Source organism: Petromyzon marinus, chromosome 47 (assembly GCF_048934315.1).
Source record: "Petromyzon marinus isolate PM22_M1 ecotype Great Lakes invasive population chromosome 47, UKy_Petmar_22M1.pri1.0, whole genome shotgun sequence".
Lineage (NCBI taxonomy): Eukaryota > Metazoa > Chordata > Hyperoartia > Petromyzontiformes > Petromyzontidae > Petromyzon > Petromyzon marinus.
In genome coordinates this window covers 4,444,341-4,462,564 of record NC_133713.1, presented here as the reverse complement: position 1 = coordinate 4,462,564, position 18,224 = coordinate 4,444,341, and the positions used below count along the sequence as shown (strand labels likewise).

General features: G+C 51.5%; 2 protein-coding genes across 3 annotated transcripts in view; one reads left to right on the top strand and one right to left on the bottom strand.

Moving 5' to 3' along the window:
• Positions 1 to 527: 527 nt before the first annotated feature.
• On the top strand, positions 528 to 16,641 carry CHRNB1 (cholinergic receptor nicotinic beta 1 subunit). Of its 2 annotated transcripts, XM_032972113.2 has the most exons (11): positions 528 to 766; positions 2,323 to 2,468; positions 5,305 to 5,349; positions 7,596 to 7,705; positions 8,749 to 8,857; positions 10,613 to 10,760; positions 11,436 to 11,627; positions 12,842 to 13,065; positions 14,099 to 14,265; positions 15,005 to 15,143; positions 16,106 to 16,641. In XM_032972113.2, the coding sequence occupies exons 1-11, from the start codon at positions 712 to 714 to the stop codon at positions 16,244 to 16,246; spliced, it is 1,476 nt and encodes a 491-aa protein (XP_032828004.1). In that variant the 5' UTR covers positions 528 to 711; the 3' UTR covers positions 16,247 to 16,641. The 2 variants fall into 2 exon arrangements, with proteins under 2 accessions (XP_032828004.1, XP_032828006.1); XM_032972115.2 differs by lacking the exons at positions 528 to 766; positions 2,323 to 2,468 and adding an exon at positions 3,799 to 3,831.
• A 255-nt stretch (positions 16,642 to 16,896) lies between these two features.
• The window catches only part of LOC116952599 (DNA-directed RNA polymerase II subunit RPB2-like), a 43,219-nt gene continuing 41,891 nt past the window's right edge, over positions 16,897 to 18,224 (bottom strand). Inside the window, exons 24-25 of the mRNA XM_032972112.2 lie at positions 17,919 to 18,114; positions 16,897 to 17,600 (exon numbers count right to left, since the gene is read on the bottom strand). Coding sequence (XP_032828003.2) covers positions 17,511 to 17,600; positions 17,919 to 18,114 — 286 coding nt within the window. The 3' untranslated portion in view covers positions 16,897 to 17,510. The remainder of the gene's footprint in view (positions 17,601 to 17,918; positions 18,115 to 18,224) is intronic.

The following is an 18,224-nucleotide window of genomic DNA, read 5'->3' as shown; positions in this document are numbered from 1 at the left end:
TCGTCTGCTCTCTCACTCTCTCTCACTCTCTCTCCCGGCGCTCTCTCTCTCTCACTCCCTCTCCCCCGGCTCTCTCAACATGCACGGAACGACGAGTAGCCAAGAATGAAGACCGCACAGCTTCTGGGGCAGTGGAGAGTGCACGGGAGCGCTCCGAGCCCGCCCCACCGACCCAAGTTCGATTCCCGCTCTCGCTGACCGATGTAATTTTTACAAGCGGCGAATATCAGAACCGGTCCTGGGACTCCTTTAGGGGTCCGCTTCAGTTTCTGGGGGCCGTGTGTACAAAAAAAAGCCATCGGCACTGGGGAGACAAAGGCGGCCGTGCGTTGTTGCTGGGCCACCCCACCCCCTCGTGCGGCTCCGCGTCGACCTTCACAAAGGGTGCTCGCTAACAGCACTTGCCCCAGCAGTCCTTTGCGGGCTATACGGGGCGGGGATCTTTGTCTTTGTTACAAAGTGACAGCTGCTGCGGCTCGCCTGCAACACGAGCTACAGGGCTGGGTTCACGCCGCGTCCGGCAAAAATCGCAGCGGCCAAAAATAGATCAACAAAGTTCCCTCCTCTACACCCCGCGGCAGACGACAACAGCAGCGGCAAGAGCAGCGGCAAGAGCAGGCTCGCCATAGCGTACACCCCCCTCCCCACCCCCCCCCATCACGAGCGCGAGCTCCGACGAGAGGCCCACGAAACACCAAACACGACGCAGCTATGGCCACCAGCCAGCGAGCGTGGGCCCTCCTCGTCGTCTTCACGTCGCTTCAAGGTGCCGTGCGTCCCCCGGGGCTCTGTGAGCCACCCCCGACACGGCGTGGATGAGTCGAGTCCGAGACACGGCCGGGGGGGGGGGGGGACTGCTTCGTCTCTCGCTCCCTCGAGTGTGACCCTTGAGCCAGGTTTGGCCGGGCTTGTGGACATTCTGTATAATTGAGTTGTTGCTGCCGCTGTTTTTGATTATTCCCTATGCTTGTTCAAAAACCGACGACATTTAACACGCGCGCGGGGGTGTCACGTTCATCTGCTGGACACTACAGCAGTCGAATCCAGGCCCGTACGTGTTCAATGCATTTAGATATTGGCCAGTTTAGAATAAAAAGATAGCCCTGTACAAGCATCACTGTCATCTACGCCACTGCGCGTTGAACTCCTTTCGCACGGTTGCGTAGCCAACCGCGCGAATCGGAGTTGCGGGGGAGAGATCGCACCAACTTGGCTCGGGTACCTCTCGCTCACCGATCTTAGCCGCGGGCGGTAATGAAACTCACGTGGCCGGTTTCGTATCGTCACCGAGTACCCCCGGAGCCGCGAGGTACCCCCGGAGCGCGTTGAGGAGAGTAGCGTCTCGCAGGGTAGGGCCAGCCCAGCGCGTTCGTCTCCCTGCTGCACTCGGGCACGCCGCCACACGCATCCATGCCGTGACCCCTCGCCTCTAATGTGCGTACTCTGTATGCACAGCAATATATAGCCCCGTGCATTTATTGGCACTCGAAATGTATTGCTACAGAAGGCCGCCTCCGCTGCCGCTGCTGCATCTCAGCGGGACTACAAAGAGTGACCAACGAAGAAGTAAGATAACGTTTGCAGGTAGAAGAAGGCAACCGGGTGATGATGCAGGCAGTGATGAGGAGGAAACCGGCGCTATGTGGACACCCACACGTAGGATGGAGAAAAATAGGAACATTAAGAGTGTTGTTGTTGGGAGAAATGGAAGGAACCGGAAAGAGAGGAAGACCTCAGGGCGAACTACCTTGACGGGGACACGAAGAGATTGGTGCCAGAAAGATGTGGCTACTACTTGAGCCAGCTTGACGCTAAATTTCGATTTAAAGCTTTCGTGACTGCAAGGATTCATCTTCTTTGGTTCTTTCGGTAAAGTCACGTAGAATGAGGATAAAATAATAAAATAACACAATAAAATTCTCACGACGTTTCGGCCACAACGCAAGCGGCCGTCTTCAGGTGTCTGTCGTCCCGACAGGTCTGTTCCTTTCACCTGAAGACGGCCGCTTGCGTTGTGGCCGAAACGTCGTGAGAATTGTATTGTGTTATTTTATTATTTTATTCTCATTCTACGTGACTTTACCGAAAGAACCAAAGAAGACAGCTTGACGCTACAAGACCGAGAGGAAAGTGGCAACAAATGACGAAGTGTGCAGTGGACGCATAAGGGCTACCTGCCCCGTGGATCGTGATGATGACGATGCATAACCATTGGAAGTTATAATTACTACTACTACTACCACCAGTTTCGACGTTCAGTGTCTCATTAGCATGGCAACTGCTTGTCGGCCAAGAGCCCTCTGAACAAGTGTTGCTCTGCAGGCGTGCACGGCCTGGAGGCGGAGGAGAATCTGCTCAAGGACCTCTTCGTGGTGCAGCAGTACAAGACCCTGGTGCGTCCTGCACGGACCGCCACGGGCCGCGTCACCGTGCGTCTCGGAATGACGCTCTCACAGCTCATCAGCCTGGTATGACGCTCTCACGGCTCGTCAGCCTGGTATGACGCTCTCACGGCTCGTCAGCCTGGTATGACGCTCTCACGGCTCGTCAGCCTGGTATGACGCTCTCACGGCTCGTCAGCCTGGTATGACGCTCTCACGGCTCGTCAGCCTGGTATGACGCTCTCACGGCTCGTCAGCCTGGTATGATGCTCTCACATCTCATCAGCCTGGTATGACGCTCTCACGGCTCGTCAGCCTGGTATGACGCTCTCACGGCTCATCAGCCTGGTATGACGCTCTCACAGCTCATCAGCCTGGTATGACGCTCTCACAGCTCGTCAGCCTGGTATGACGCTCTCACGGCTCGTCAGCCTGGTATGATGCTCTCACAGCTCATCAGCCTGGTATGACGCTCTCACAGCTCATCGGCCTGGTATGACGCTCTCACGGCTCATCAGCCTGGTATGACGCTCTCACGGCTCATCAGCCTGGTATGACGCTCTCACAGCTCATCAGCCTGGTATGACGCTCTCACAGCTCATCAGCCTGGTATGACGCTCTCACAGCTTGTCAGCCTGGTATGACGCTCTCACGGCTCATCAGCCTGGTATGACGCTCTCACGGCTCATCAACCTGGTATGACGCTCTCACAGCTCATCAGCCTGGTATGACACTCTCACGGCTCATCAGCTTGGTATGACGCTCTCACGGCTCATCAGCCTGGTATGACGCTCTCACAGCTCATCAGCCTGGTGTGACGCTCTCACGGCTCATCAGCCTGGTATGACGCTCTCACGGCTCATCAGCCTGGTATGACGCTCTCACGGCTCATCAGCCTGGTATGACGCTCTCACAGCTCATCAGCCTGGTATGACGCTCTCACAGCTCATCAGCCTGGTATGACGCTCTCACAGCTTGTCAGCCTGGTATGACGCTCTCACGGCTCATCAGCCTGGTATGACGCTCTCACGGCTCATCAACCTGGTATGACGCTCTCACAGCTCATTAGCCTGGTATGACGCTCTCACAGCTCATCAGCCTGGTATGACACTCTCACAGCTCATCAGCTTGGTATGACGCTCTCACGGCTCATCAGCCTGGTGTGACGCTCTCACGGCTCATCAACCTGGTATGACGCTCTCACAGCTTATCAGCCTGGTATGACGCTCTCACAGCTCATCCGCCTGGTATGACGCTCGTACGGCTTATCAGCCTGGTATGACGCTCTCACAGCTCATCAACCTGGTATGACGCTCATACGGCTTATCAGCCTGGTATGATGCTCTCACAGCTCATTAGCCTGGTATGACGCTCGTATGGCTCATCGGCTTGGTATGACGCACTTACAGCTCACCAGCCTGGTATGACGCTCTCACAGCTCATCAGCCTGGTATGACGGATATATTTGTGTTAGTCATAGAGTTGCCACCTCATGAGACCCAAACATCATCGCACCTCCTGGCTTTCACATTCCTCCTCCTGGAAGACACCGGTGGTGGAACCATCAACCGCATCAGAACATCCCCTGCTGATGTACACATCCCTCCATATGTGAAAAATTAAATCCACAGGTAGTGCGATTGTGGCTCTGCAACCAATCCCCGCACCTCTGATGAGCACGGTTGGCTACGTTCGGTGCACAAAAAGTTAAACATACAAACTATGGACTTTATAGTCAACCACTGTATTCTGTGTTGCTTCAGCGGAGGAGGAACAGCAAAATGGCATAAACTCTCTCTCTCTCTCCTAAAGCCCTCTCATCGTGGCCAGCAGCAGACCTCGACATTGGCATCGAGCTCTTGAACCATATTGCCGTGTACAAGAACAGAATATAATCTACTGCTGGATGGTGGCTTCCTGAAGCTTCTTCCATCTCTCTCAGTCTCTGCGATCCTCGATTCGGACCTTTGAGCATGGGTGATCGTTTGGCCTCGCCTGCTAATGTATCACTGTAATCGGGACGTTGTACGGTGATCTTACACGTGGGCTTTCGTAACCATTATCGTGATTTGTAATGGATTTTTCGCTGAGATCGTGTAAGTAAAATGTGTGTTGTTCACCCTCCTCCATGTGACAAGCCCATTAACAAAGTTTTCATCTTATGATATGGGGGGGGGGGGGGGGGATATATGTGTGTCGTTAGCCCGCCACCACCCGACACAGCCAATTAGTAAGGTTTTAACGTAAACAAAACTTGCCAATTACCTACTAGTTTAATCAATCAAGTTTTTATTTATATAGCACTATTTCGTGCAAAGGATGCCATTCAAAGTTCTGTACAGATAAAAATAACACATTGTTTACAGACTAAATCACAAGAAGAATATAAGCAAATTCCATACAAAACAAACTTGCTTTATAATAAATTACTATCGAAGGCATATTAAAAAAAATAACACTATCAAATAATCTTAAGTAAAAGCAAGTTTAAAAAGGTGAGTTTTTAGATTCAACTTGAAACTGCTTAATGATTGTTCAGCAGTAACCGGTGTGTTGGGAGAGTAAACCCACAACATTAACAGTTTCTTTTGTTTACGTGACAAATCTTACTAATTGTCTGTGTCGGGTGGTGGTCGGTTAATGACACATTTATATTTACGCGACCTCTTCCTGAAATTGGTGTTTTGAACATCTTAACACCTGCTTTATTGCCAGAAAGGCGGTAAAGCCTGTTCTGTTTTTCATCGTTTTAAAACTCGCAAAAAGGCCCCATAGGAACGTGTATGTACGTTGCACCTCGATAAGTGATCAGCTATGTCGGGTGGAGCAGGGCGTACGACACACATTGTACTGGCGCCATCTGACCCCAGAAATAGAGTTGCACGGAGGCATTGCTGCTTGTACCCGCGTGGACTCGTTGCAGAACGAGAAGAAGGAGGAGCTGACCACCAGCGTCTACATGGACATGGTGAGAGCCTCCGTCGCCCACACTCGATGAGCCATGTTGGTGGATGATCGCACACCGAAAGGACGTCGAGGTCACAATCTCCTGGCTTATTGCCAGGGCCTGATGGCAGCACAGCAAGTGGGAATGTCCACCCGCAATCCCATCGGTGTGGGGATTGAGTGTTACCCCCCCCCCCCCCACGCCGACATGTCGCGTTCGTTGTCTGTGCATGAAATCCACTCGGCTTTGGACAGCAGAGCGGAGCTGCTGTTGATCTGCAGCCCCCCACGGTGCCTGGAACAGTCTCTGCCGAATGAAGTCTGCTCAGCCGTGAGAGTTGGTGCTTTTAAGAATGGTCTAGGAACATTTGTGTTCTCTTCTCTAAGAGTTTTAATTTCGTTTAATGTTTCTCTCTGCCGTCCACGCATCCGTCTCCGATTATTTTTTTTTGGCCGAATATGGCTGAGCGGTATAAATCTTAGATGGATTCATTCTCCGGGTGCTCAAGTTTCCTGCCACTCGTAAATGGAAGTTGGCCATGCATCTCAATATTGGACCACCAAAGAACTCGGACAATTGTTGGTCGCGCCGGTTCCGGCCGCCTTCCCCAAGCTCCCGTCTGTGGTTTACCCTGGCGGTGGTGGCGCCTCCTTGCGAACCCCCCCTCCCCCCCCAACGCCACGTTACAAGTTCTACCACACCGGCGTCTTGATATGTGTTTGGCACGAATGATGCAGTGTACGAATAAGCCATTTAAATTTTGATTTAAAGCTTTCGTGACTGCAGGGATTCATATTCTTGGTTCTTTCGGTAAAGTCACGTAGAAGGGAAACAATAAAATAATAAAAATATAAAACAATAAAATTCTCACGACGTTTCGACTGCAACACGAGCAATCATCATCAGATGTGAAAACCACAACAAGAAAATTTGAAAAATGTGGCGTTTTTTTACGTTAGCACCACGGAGAGCGATTTGACAGTTTGTTCAGATGGACGAGTCCATCTATGTTGTGGTTTTCACACCTGATGATGATTGCTTGTGTTGCAGTCGAAACGTCGTGAGAATTTTATTGTTTTATATTTTTATTATTTTATTGTTTCCCTTCTACGTGACTTTACCGAAAGAACCAAGACTATGAATAAGCCATTGTTAGTAATTTTCTCCATGCTAGTCTGAAATTGGTGCCCAAGCGCTGTTACTGCACTGGGTGTGCTTATGCACAACTGTCTTGAGTGCTTCAATTTCAAATGACATTGATCGCATAATTATGCCATGATTATAATCACACACACACACACTCTGAAAGTTGCAGATATAGTACAGGCTAATACCCACTTCTGCACGCGTGTTGTAGATTACTGAACCAGTGACCTATTCACACACTTTATTACAATCACGTCTGGAATTGCTGCTGAATGTCCAGTGTATGCAGTGCAATGTTTTAAATGTGGCTCACAAGTCCTGATTAGTACCCCTTAAACATGAGTAGCCTACAGAAGGCCACAGTGGATTACGTGAGTGCAAGGTATGTGTTGCAAATGTGTACACTAAACGCAGCCTTTTCTCTGACAAAACATTGAACGCATTACTTTCTTTGTACAAAATTATTATACATTTTGGCTGACATTTCTCTCTTTTGGTAAATATAAACTATAGACTATCTTTTATTTTACCAGGTCAGGCCCACTGAGCTATATAGATCTTTTTCCGAAGCGACCTGGCCACAAATCATAGCTCAACGAAATGGCTTATCACGTGGAAATGTATAGCAGCCAAATACTCCAAACTCATGCTTCTAAATGTGGAGTGAAAACCGGAGGACCCGGAGAAAAATCGACACGACCACAGGGAGAGAGACGCGCAAACTCCAAATATACAGGGGCTTCAGGGTTGGGATGGAACCCACAAGACATGTTTCTTGCGGAAGTGCGGAGTTGGCCTTATAATTTTAATCTGAATTGTCTTATGGTTGTTATTGTTTGCCTTGCATCACACTGGGATTTTTGCACATAGCGTTGTAATATGGTGGGGGGTTTTTTTGGAAGATTTGCTGATTTATCCCCGGATGTTTCTGTTGCGTGCCGTCACTTTAAGATGTTCTCTGTTCATGTTTTGTTTGTTGCGGTTGCACCCGACTCAAGAGCCGCATGGCTCACAGGGCTATACCTAGTAAATGAAACTTGAAAACAACCTCCACACCACCGTGGCGCTCACTTGCCCTGCTATGATGACGTTCAGCAGTGATCTCGCGTCTGATTGGTTAGTCTTGGGAAGACCCTCGCTTGTCCTGGGACCCAAGAAACTACGACAACCTGAGGTCCATCCGTCTGTCTCCGAAGCGCGTCTGGCTCCCGGACATCGCTCTGTCTAACAAGTACGTGCTTCACTTCGCACAGCCCAGTTCCGCTGCTCGAAACTAAACTACTTTTTATTTGACCAGGTAAGGGCCCATTGAGCTATATAGCTCTTATTCAGAAGTGACCTGGACACAAATGAGAGCGTAACGAAGTGGCTTATCCAGAATACCTGTATCATATAATACAGGTATATAAATGCGTCGTTAAACCCGCCACAACCAATGAGCAAGTTTTGTTACATGGACAGAACATGCCAATTCGTTACTAGTGTAGAGGTGTTCACTACTCACTGTTCGGTAACCTGCATTGCCACTAGGTATCAAAGGGTCAGTGCAGCGTTACCTCTGTGTTTTACAATAAACAGAGTGTGCCTCACAAGAAGTGTATTCGTCATTATAAACACTACACTACTACAGAACACTGGTGTGTTGGAGAGCAAAGCCACAACATTTACAATCGGAGTACGACGTTTCGCCAGTAAGGGGCCGTCCATAAATGATATCACGCACCTGATCATTTCTTTGTCAGTGGGCAAACTTACAAAATCAGCAGGGGATCATATACTTTTTTCCCTCACTGTATATTTGGAGTTTGTGTGTTCTCCCTGTGGTTGCGTGGATTTTTCTCCGGGTCCTACGATTTTTTCCCTCCACATTTAGAATTAACGTCACGCGTTTAGAGTATTTGGCTGCTATACATTTCCACGTGATAAGCCACTTCATTGAGCTATTATTTGTGGCCAGGTCGCTTCTGAAAAACAGCTTCATAGCTCAATGGGTCTTACCTGGTAAAATAAAACAATAGTCTTAGTTTAGTTTACATCGCAGGGTGAAAATCCGCAGCATAACCAGAATCAAACACAATTTTAACAATTGAATTAAGAGAGCAGAAGATGTGAGGAAGATTGAGTTGCATTCGAGCACAATGACGGGCTTGGCCCCGCTGCAGTGATGATGCGGTGCCACATGACTGCACGACCTGCCCCCCGCACAATTACCGGGGGAGGGGGTAGCAAGCGGCTGCCCTGGCTACTCGGTGCGTGCACTGTCGCCCTTCGCAGTAACGACGGCAACTTTGACTTTGGGCTCTACGTGCACGTGCTGGTGGACTACACGGGCGCCGTGCGGTGGGTCCCCCCGTCCATCTACCGCAGCTCGTGCGGCATGCAGGTACAAGGACACGGCTACCGTACAGGCAGGGACACGGCTACCGTACACGCAGTGACACCGCTACCGTACACGCAGTGACACCGCTACCGTACACGCAGTGACATGGCTACCGTACACGCAGGGACACGGCTACCGTACACGCAGTGACATGGCTACCGTACACGCAGTGACATGGCTACCGTACACGCAGTGACATGGCTACCGTACACGCAGGGGCACGGCTATCGTACACGCAGGGACACCGCTAACGTACACGCAGGGACACCGGTAACGTACACGCAGAGGCACCGCTACCGTATATGCAGGGACACCGCTAACGTACACGCAGGGACACCGCTAACGTACACGCAGGGACACGACTGCTGTACACACAGAGGCACCGCTACCGTATATGCAGGGACACCGCTAACGTACACGCAGGGACACCGCTAACGTACACGCAGGGACACGACTGCTGTACACGCAGGGACACCACTATCGTACACGCAGGGACACCGCTAACGTACACGCAGGGACACCGCTACTGTACACGCAGGGACACCGCTACCGTATATGCAGGGACACCGCTAACGTACACGCAGGGGCACGCTACCATACACGCAGGGCCATGGCTACCGTACACACAGGCACACCATGGCTGTATATTTGGAGTTTGCGAGTGGATTGTTCTCCAAGTTGCTCCAGTTTTGCCCTCCACATTTAGAAACATGCGTTTTTTATGATTTGGCTGCCTACAATAAATTCCCAGGTGTGATGATGATATGAGGCACTGTGATGAGCTACTATGTGTGGCCAGGTCGCCTCTGAGCAGATAGCTCAGGGCGCTTTACACGCGAAGGAGACGTATCGTCTTATCTATTTTGTGATTTGTATTTTCCACTATGACGACGCACAATGATAATGTTTAGCTGTGTGTGTGCTATTTGGTGTACCTCATCCCCCCCAATATTCAAATATGCTCAAGATGTCCCGCCCAATATATTGCTATAAAATAGATTTCTGTTTATATGATTGTGATTATGGTTGTACTTTATTAATCCCTAATCTCTGCCATTACATACAATGAAACAAGAAAAGGTAAAAAAACAGCAATGTAATACAATACACTATTAGACATTATTGTAAAAAATAAAATATAAAAAAGTCCATCCTATGTGTTAGTGAATTTATTAATATTTTAGGCAGGAAATGGCAGGAAATTAGTTTTCAAATTTATATATTTTTTCTGGGGGGGGGACCCCCAGACCCCCTGGAAGATTTGGTCTCCCCCAATGTTGACTCCATGGCTACGGCCTTGGTGTACCCGTTCCTAGCGGTGGAGGCCGCGGCTCTGATATGAAAGAGTCTTTCCGCATTGCTGCTGCACGTTTCTGGAATGTTCTTGCTTCTTATCAACAGCTGGCTCTCTCCCTTCACTCCTTCTATTTATGTGCCTATTAGACAAAAACACAGCACGAGCACCTGTACCTAACTTCCTTCTGCCTCTGGCACCAGAAAGAAGTTGCATTGTTTTTGTCAATTTGCAAGCATAGTATTTCGTTAAATACCTCATGTGTTAGGTGTGCATTATTCCTGAATGACCCTGCTACTCATTCTCTGCAAAAAAAATACGTGTATTGTCTGCAGTCTTTTTGCCGCTAACGCACCATGGGTCCCCCGTGTAAAATAGTCGGGCAACCGGCGAACGGGATCATCATCTCACGTGACAAACCAAACGATCTCGACACTCAGACGTCCGACGGTTGCACCCTGCAGGTGAAGTACTTCCCCTTCGATTGGCAGAACTGCTCCATGGTGTTTCAGTCGTTCACGTATGACACCTCGGAGATCAACCTGGAGTATGCGCTCGACGAGCACAGGCAGGAGATCAGGCACATCATCATCGACGAGAGCACCTTCCCAGGTACCGCCGGTGCAAACCGTACACCTCCACACACGACAGCGGCCCCACAACAGCCTGCGCTGTCCTCGGCAACGGAAGACGCGGCCACGCGGCTTCCGTCGCTCCGCTAAGAACTTCGCACTGGCCGGTGCCATCAAGTCAAGGATACAGTGGGCATGGTGCCACAGTCAGCACGATCCCGCAGCAGGGAGCAGTCTCGCAGTTGGCGTGATCCCACAGCGGGAGCGGTCCCACAGTCAGCACGATCCCACAACGGGAGTGGTCCCGCAGTCAGCACGATCCCACAGCGGGAGCGGTCCCGCAGCAGGGAGCGGTCTCGCAGTCGACGTGATCCCACAGCGGGAGCGGTCCCACAGTCAGCACGATCCCACAACGGGAGCGGTCCCGCAGTCAGCACGATCCCACAACGGGAGCGGTCCCACAGTCAGCACGATCCCACAACGGGAGCGGTCCCGCAGTCAGCACGATCCCACAACGGGAGCGGTCCCGCAGTCAGCACGATCCCACAGCGGGAGCGGTCCCGCAGCGGGGAGCGGTCTCGCAGTCGGCGTGATCCCACAGCGGCAGTAGAGCCATAGTCGACACGATCCCGGAGTCGGCGCTGTCCCGCAGCGGGCACGGGAGGTGACATCTGCCCGCGTGCGTGCCGTGCCCCCTGTGTCCGGGCGTGCCCAGTGAGCGGCGAGTGGCAAATCAAGCACAAACCGTCGCGCAAGAACACCAACCCCAGGGACCCTCTGTACCAAGACATCACCTTTTACCTCATCATGGAGAGGAAGCCCCTGTTCTACATCATCAACATCGTCGTGCCCTGCATCCTCATCACCATTTGCGCCGTCTTCACCTTCTACCTGCCCCCGGATGCAGGTGAGGCGATCCGCCCCTGGACAGGGCCGTGGTCCGGGCGCAACGCGGCCCCTGGTCCGTGACACCCGCGGGAATTTGCGATCGCCTTCGGTGGGCGGTGCCCGCGTTACAAAAACAGAATCAGAATATCTAATTATACTGGAGGAATGCGATGAGCTATGAGGCTCTTTATCACAGATGTCCCGTAAGGGGGCGAGTCAGAACGTCACAACAACAAACAATGCAAAAACACGATAGGAGTGCAAAGTATAGGATAGTTAAACAAATTACTTTTAAAAAATACAAATAAAACTAAACACATTTTTATCGAACCAGGTCAATCCCACCGAGCTATTAACTTATTTTTCAGAAGGGACTTGGCCACAATTGATAGCTCAACGAAGTGGCTTATCTCGTGGAAATTTATTGCATCCAAATACATTAAATACGTAATGTTCATTCTAAATGTGGAGGGAAGAACCGGAGGACCCGGAGAAAAATCCACGCAACCACGGGGAGAGAGACACGCACATTCCAAATACACAGCAGGCGTCAGGGTCGGGATCGAACCCACAAACTCCTGTATACCAGTTTAACACGTAGGCTTTCGCGACCAGCATCATCCATAATGGAGTTTGTTTTGGTTAGATTGCATAAATATATAATTGTGTCGTTAAAACCCGCCACCACCCAACACAGCCAACTAGTAAGGGCTGTCATGTAAACAGAACATGCCAATTCGTCACTAGTACAGCACACCGGTGTGTTGGAGAGCCAAGCCACAACATTTACAATCTGAGTACGACGTTTCGACAGTAATCTGGCTGTCGCCTGATGAAGCTAGTTGTAATTACTGGCGAAACGTCGTACTCAGTTTGTAAATGTTGTGGCTTGGCTCTCCAACACACCGGTGTGCTGTACTAGTGACGAATTGGCCACGTTCTGTTTACGTGGCAACCCTTACTAGTTGGCTGTGTCGGGTGGTGGCGGGTTTTAACAACACATTTATATATTTACGCGATCTAACCCAAAAAACCTCTATCCTGTATGCCAGGCGAGGTAGTTAACATCTCCTACCCACCGTGGCACCAAAAGTTGACTTTGACTGGCCACGTGGCTCAGCGGCAGAGCGGCTCGCAGTCGGAAAGTTGCGAGTTCAAGTCCTGTTTGCGATGTTGACTCGCAGGCAGCCCATCAACCCTTCACATGAAACGTCACCTGTTTATGTCCTGCAGGTGAGAAGATGGGGTTGTGCATCTCCGTGCTGCTGGCCCTCACCGTGTTTCTGCTGCTGCTGGCCGACAAGGTTCCAGAGACGTCCCTCGGGGTCCCCGTGATCGTCAACTACCTCATGTTCACCATGGTGATCGTCACGGCCTGCGTCATCCTCACCGTCATCGTGCTCAACCTGCACTTCCGCTCGCCGGCCACGCACATCATGCCCTACTGGGTCCGCCGGGTGAGAGCCTACCAATGTCACCACAACCGCCACCACCGCAACTTCCACTACCACAACATGCTACCACCACCAGCACCACCAAAACTGCCACCACTACCACAACATGCTACCACCACCAGAGTCATCGGCACAGATGCCAAGTAGTCGCTCACTTTCAGAGAGAGAGAGAGAGAGGATGACTCAGACGCTCGAGGAGGAGCCAAAGACGAGCGGGAAGGCAGCAGCCACGCGGAGAGCCGGTGCTACCAACAATTACACAAGCTCTGTATTTCTCTATTGATCAATTAATGGGTGTTTACGTACTTATGGGAGGAAACCAGAGCACCCGGAGACAATCCACACGTGTGAGAGGGAAATACTTTCCCACCCTAACAGAACAGGTGTAGTCCACACTTTGTTGTGCCATCTTCACCTGGCAAAGCCAGGGCACGGCACCTCCTCGATGCCCACGGGTAGTATGGAGTTTCACAACATTTGTAAGATGATCCACCAACCCCCGCTTCTGCCTTCTCAGTGCTGGAGGATTATAGGCAAGCCATGTGCAGCAAACGTAGACCCACCACTGCTGCCACTGCCCGGCTCCAATGGGGGATTTTGATTGGCCGTTGCGAATCTTGGCCAACTTAAACTATTCAACATTTTTTTAATTTTACCAGGTAAGGCCCACTGAGCTATGTAGCTCTTTTTCAAAAGCGACCTGGCCATAAATGATAGCTCAGTGAAGTGGCTTGTCGTGTGGAAATTTATAGCAGCCAAATACTCTAAACGCACGTTTCTAAATGTGGAGGGGAAAACCTGGGACCCAGAGAAAAATCCACGTGACCACGGGGAGAGAGAGAGAGAGAGACACGCAAACTCCAAATATACAGCAGCAGGCGTCAGGGTTGGTATCGTACCCACGACCTCCTGCACACCAGGCGAGGGAGTTAACATCTAACCACCGTGGCGCCACCCCCCCCCCCACTTCGCCACGTAACCGCGTGCTTGTGTGCGTGTGGTGTCCGTGGCCGCCTTTGCCGTCGCGGCGTTGCAGATTTTCATCCACGCGCTGCCCAAGTACCTGTGGATCGAACGGCCCAAGAAGGAGGAGCTCGCCCCGAAGCTCCCCGTGCTCACGCAGCACCAGCAGCACTGCCACGACGAGTACTTCATCCGCACGCCGCCCAGCCAGGCGCTGCTGCTGCTGCCCACCTCGCCCTCGTGAGTAGGACGGCGGCACGGAGCAAGGGGAGGTTCGTGGTTTGAATCTGGCAGGCCACCCCGGTTATTAGGGGCCGTACATAAGTGACGTCACGCACCTGGGGGGGGGGGGGTGGGGGGGGCGGTCAGACATTTGTGACGATGTGTGACGAGGGGGGGGGTGGGGGGTGAGAAATGTGACGTCACATCAAAATGCGCAACTTTAAATAAATATAGACAACACGTTCTACTTAATTAAATAGACTTTTTTTAATACATGTTTTCTCCTACAACATCAGAGTGCAGCGCCACATTAAATACGCACTACAATGACAAAAGTTTAAAGCGATTTGAAGCATGTTTTATTTTGGGGGGGGGGGGGCAGAGCTTTGTGACGTCGTTTTTGAGGGGGGGGGTCTGACTTTTTGTGATGCCGTGTGACGAGGCGAGGGGGGGTAAAAAATCTCACAAAATCGCGTGACGTCATTTATGAACGGCCCCTTAGTGCGGTGGTGGAGTGTCTCAACCGTGGTGAGAAGAATAATGAAAATAACTTTGCGCCATCACAGCTGATGTTAAAGATCCCCGTGACGTCAAATGATATGGGTAGGCCATCACGTGCCAACGTCCGGGGTGGGTGGTCCAATGTTGCTGCTCACACACACGCGCGAGGCAACATCGCCCCCTAACCTGCCGTGAAACGACTGCAGCGATGATCCTCCCGCCCCGTAAGAACGACAGTGTTGGTGCCCCGCCGCAGGTTCGGAATGACGCCGTTCTCCTCGGAGCTTGCCGGGCCCGACAAGCTCCACGTGGTGCTGCCCCCGGAGCTGCAGTCGGCGGTGGACGCCGTGCACTACATCTCGGAGCACATGCTCAGCCAGAAGGAGTTCGACGAGGTGAAAATTAAACTATCGACTATGTTTTTGTGTATCATACCAGGTAAGGCCCACTGAGTTATATAGCTCTTTTCTTCAGGAGAAACCTGGCTAACGCAAATGATAGCTCAACCACGTGCGCTTATCGACACGACGTGGACATTTATAGCAGGCAAGTACTCTAAACGCACACGGATTCTAAATGTGGAGGCAGACATCATAGAAGAATCCACGCGACTACGGGGAGAGAGACGCGAACTCCAAATATACAGCAGGCGTCAGGGTCGGGATCGAACCCACGCCCTCCTGTATACCAAGCAAGGTAGTTAACATCTCCTAGCCACCATGGCGCCCCCGTGTCACCAGCGCGGCCCTGACACCGCAACGCACCACCCTCTCCCAGAGGTACTGGGTGGGGGTGGGGGGTGCAGGCTGTGGAATGGCTACCGTCCAGGAGAAATTTTTAATAGGCCCGTCGTGGCGACAAAATAGATTGATACGTGACACGCCGGCCTTATTGACACAAAACTCACCGAACGATTCTGGGGACGCGCTGTGTAGATCACGGCGCTTCTCCGTCGGTCGGAGGTTCAGGGGAAAGCGAAGAGATCTGGCAGCTGGCCTTGAGAGATGGCGATCGCTCTCTCGTGTGCATGCGGTTAGCGTGGGGAGCGGTGGTGTAGCGGTAAGCGCGCTGCGCTAGGAACCTGGGGACCCGAGTTGAATGGCCGCTCCCGGCCAACGTCGGTGACGAATATCTGAACTGGACTTGGGACTCCTCTAGGTCAACTCAGCCTTACTTGAGTACCTCGTGCGATGTGTAAACATGGCCACGAGGGAGACAAAGGCAGCCGGGCTTGGTGCTGGCCACCCACCACCCCTTGTGCCATGCCGGCCTTCATAGCTGCTACTCGCAAACAGCACTTGCCTCAACGGTCTGTTAAAGCTATACGGGGGGGGGGGGTGTTTTTGTCTTTTTTCAGCTGAAGGAAGACTGGCAGTATGTGGCGATGGTCGTGGATCGTATCTTCTTCATCACCTTCTTCCTGATCACGTCCCTGGGAACCTTTGGGATCTTCTTCAACGCCAGCTACAACATCACCCCGAGCGACCCCTTCCCTTGAGGGCACGCGCACAAGCTTCATCATCCCCATCGTCACCATCCACGGGCAGATGCCCCGTAGGTGTCCACTGCACATTTCCTCATTTGTTTCCACTTTCCTCTTGTGCCAATATGCTTATATAGCGGTGCCAGCTTCGCTCTCTTATTTTATCAGCTCCCGTCGCATCGATGTTCGCGGCTCCTTCCCCAATGTAACAGATCACGTGGCCCCATCGCACGCACGTACGTACGTCCCTTCTCCCAGCCTGCCTCAAAGGCGTGCGTTGCGTACGCACCGTTGAGAATGCAGCGTGAGTTTGAACGCACGCGCACGCACACACCGGAGAGTTTAATCGTCTTCCAGGTGACAAATCGGGACACATTTGCAGCCAATAAAAAAGTATTGTGTGACTGAAATTGTAACAGTGGGTTCTCTTTTAAGATCAATGCTCCCAGAGTGATTTATGGGCTCTCATAAGCATCGAGGCATTGATGCCCATTCCTATTTACAGCCCTGCTGAGCCAGTAGGTAGAAATTCCATATTTCTACAGTGGTGAGTCTCTCCGTGAGCGGGAATTGAACTCGGCTCACCGGGTTCGTAGTGCAGCGTGCTAACCACTATAGTACCTCTCCCAACACACACACGCAGACGTGTAAGCAACCCTCTCTGGTTGAAAGATAAAACATTTTATTTAGTGATGCTGCTGCGTTGGCAGTGGTGCACAAGCACAAATAACAAGACAAGTCGACACGCTCGTCAATAACGACTCAGTGTGGCCTTGAAAGAAGACGCATTTATATAATAGGTAACATCTTGGGCAATAATCCTTAATGGCACATACACAGAGAGGCATGTAGAGAGGCAGAGTGGACGATGCGAGTTGGAGATGGCACGTGTTTACGCCGTGGGGGCCTGGTGAGAATTATTTTAAATTGGTATTTGAATAGTTACACTAGTAGTAGCTACACAGTGACAAACAAACCCTTCAATAATCAAGAAATATTACGACTTAATTAATTGTTTTACATTACTTGGCGCATGTTTATTAGGATTTGAATTTGAACCGGTATGTTATGCACCCCTATTTAATGTTTTAGTGAATCCCAGGATGCCCCTTGAGCTACTTGGGCCGCTCGTCTTTTGCTTCATATGTGTGTACGTGTGTAGGTATGTTGGACTTCGTTCGCAACGTACATAGCCAACCGTGCTATTTAGACGTTCTCTTATGCCCAGCGCCGCGGGGTGGTTGTACGCGTGTGGTGTTTGTTGAGCGAGTGAGCGAAGTCATGTGACCATCATCCGTGGCGCAATGCTCATGGACAGCAGCTCCTGGAAGAGCAGCTTGCAGGCGTAGGGCAGGCGCACCAGCGACATCTGCACATGGGGGGGAGCCCCGAGGAGGCAGCGGGATGAGAGGGGAGACACGCCGTGCACGTGCGCGTGGACTCGATTGTCGTGTAAAAAAACAAAACTCAAACACATTCGTCAAAGGGAAGTGTAGGTGGAATCCGATGGACAACTGTCGCGGTAACAGACGTGTGCATGATCATAGTTAATGCGATTCAGTTGGGAGTGAGGGATTTGAAAAGGGGATATGCCGGAATGAGTTGGGAGTGAGGGATTGAGAGGGGGAGATGAGAGATTGATTTGGGAGCCAGGATGGCGACACGAGTAGCCGGTGGCGGCGCTCACCTGGGTCTTGTTGCGGCAGGCGCGGCACTCGTAGGTGTGCGTGCGCGTGTTGGCGATGGCCATGAGGCCACACAGGTTGCACACGTGCACCTGGTAGGGGTCAGAGACCTCGAACAGCCGCTCCTGCAGGAACTGGGCGGCGCCGTGCGCGATCTGGCAGTCGCGCTCCATCTCGCCGAACCTCAGGCCTCCGTCCCTGCGCGAGGTGAAACGCGAGGCCTCCGATTGGCACGGTTGGCTGCATATGGTTCGTATGTGTGTGTACGTTGAACTTCTTTCGCACCGTACGTAGCCAATCGAGATATA

Bases quoted from the DNA above. Each gene is read 5' to 3' on its own strand.
- CHRNB1 (XM_032972113.2), top strand. From the start codon at position 712: ATGGCCACCAGCCAGCGAGCGTGGGCCCTCCTCGTCGTCTTCACGTCG. The intron at 5,350-7,595 runs GTGAGAGCCTCC...CTGATTGGTTAG, and splicing joins CCAGCGTCTACATGGACATG to TCTTGGGAAGACCCTCGCTT. The intron at 7,706-8,748 runs GTACGTGCTTCA...CGCCCTTCGCAG, and splicing joins GACATCGCTCTGTCTAACAA to TAACGACGGCAACTTTGACT.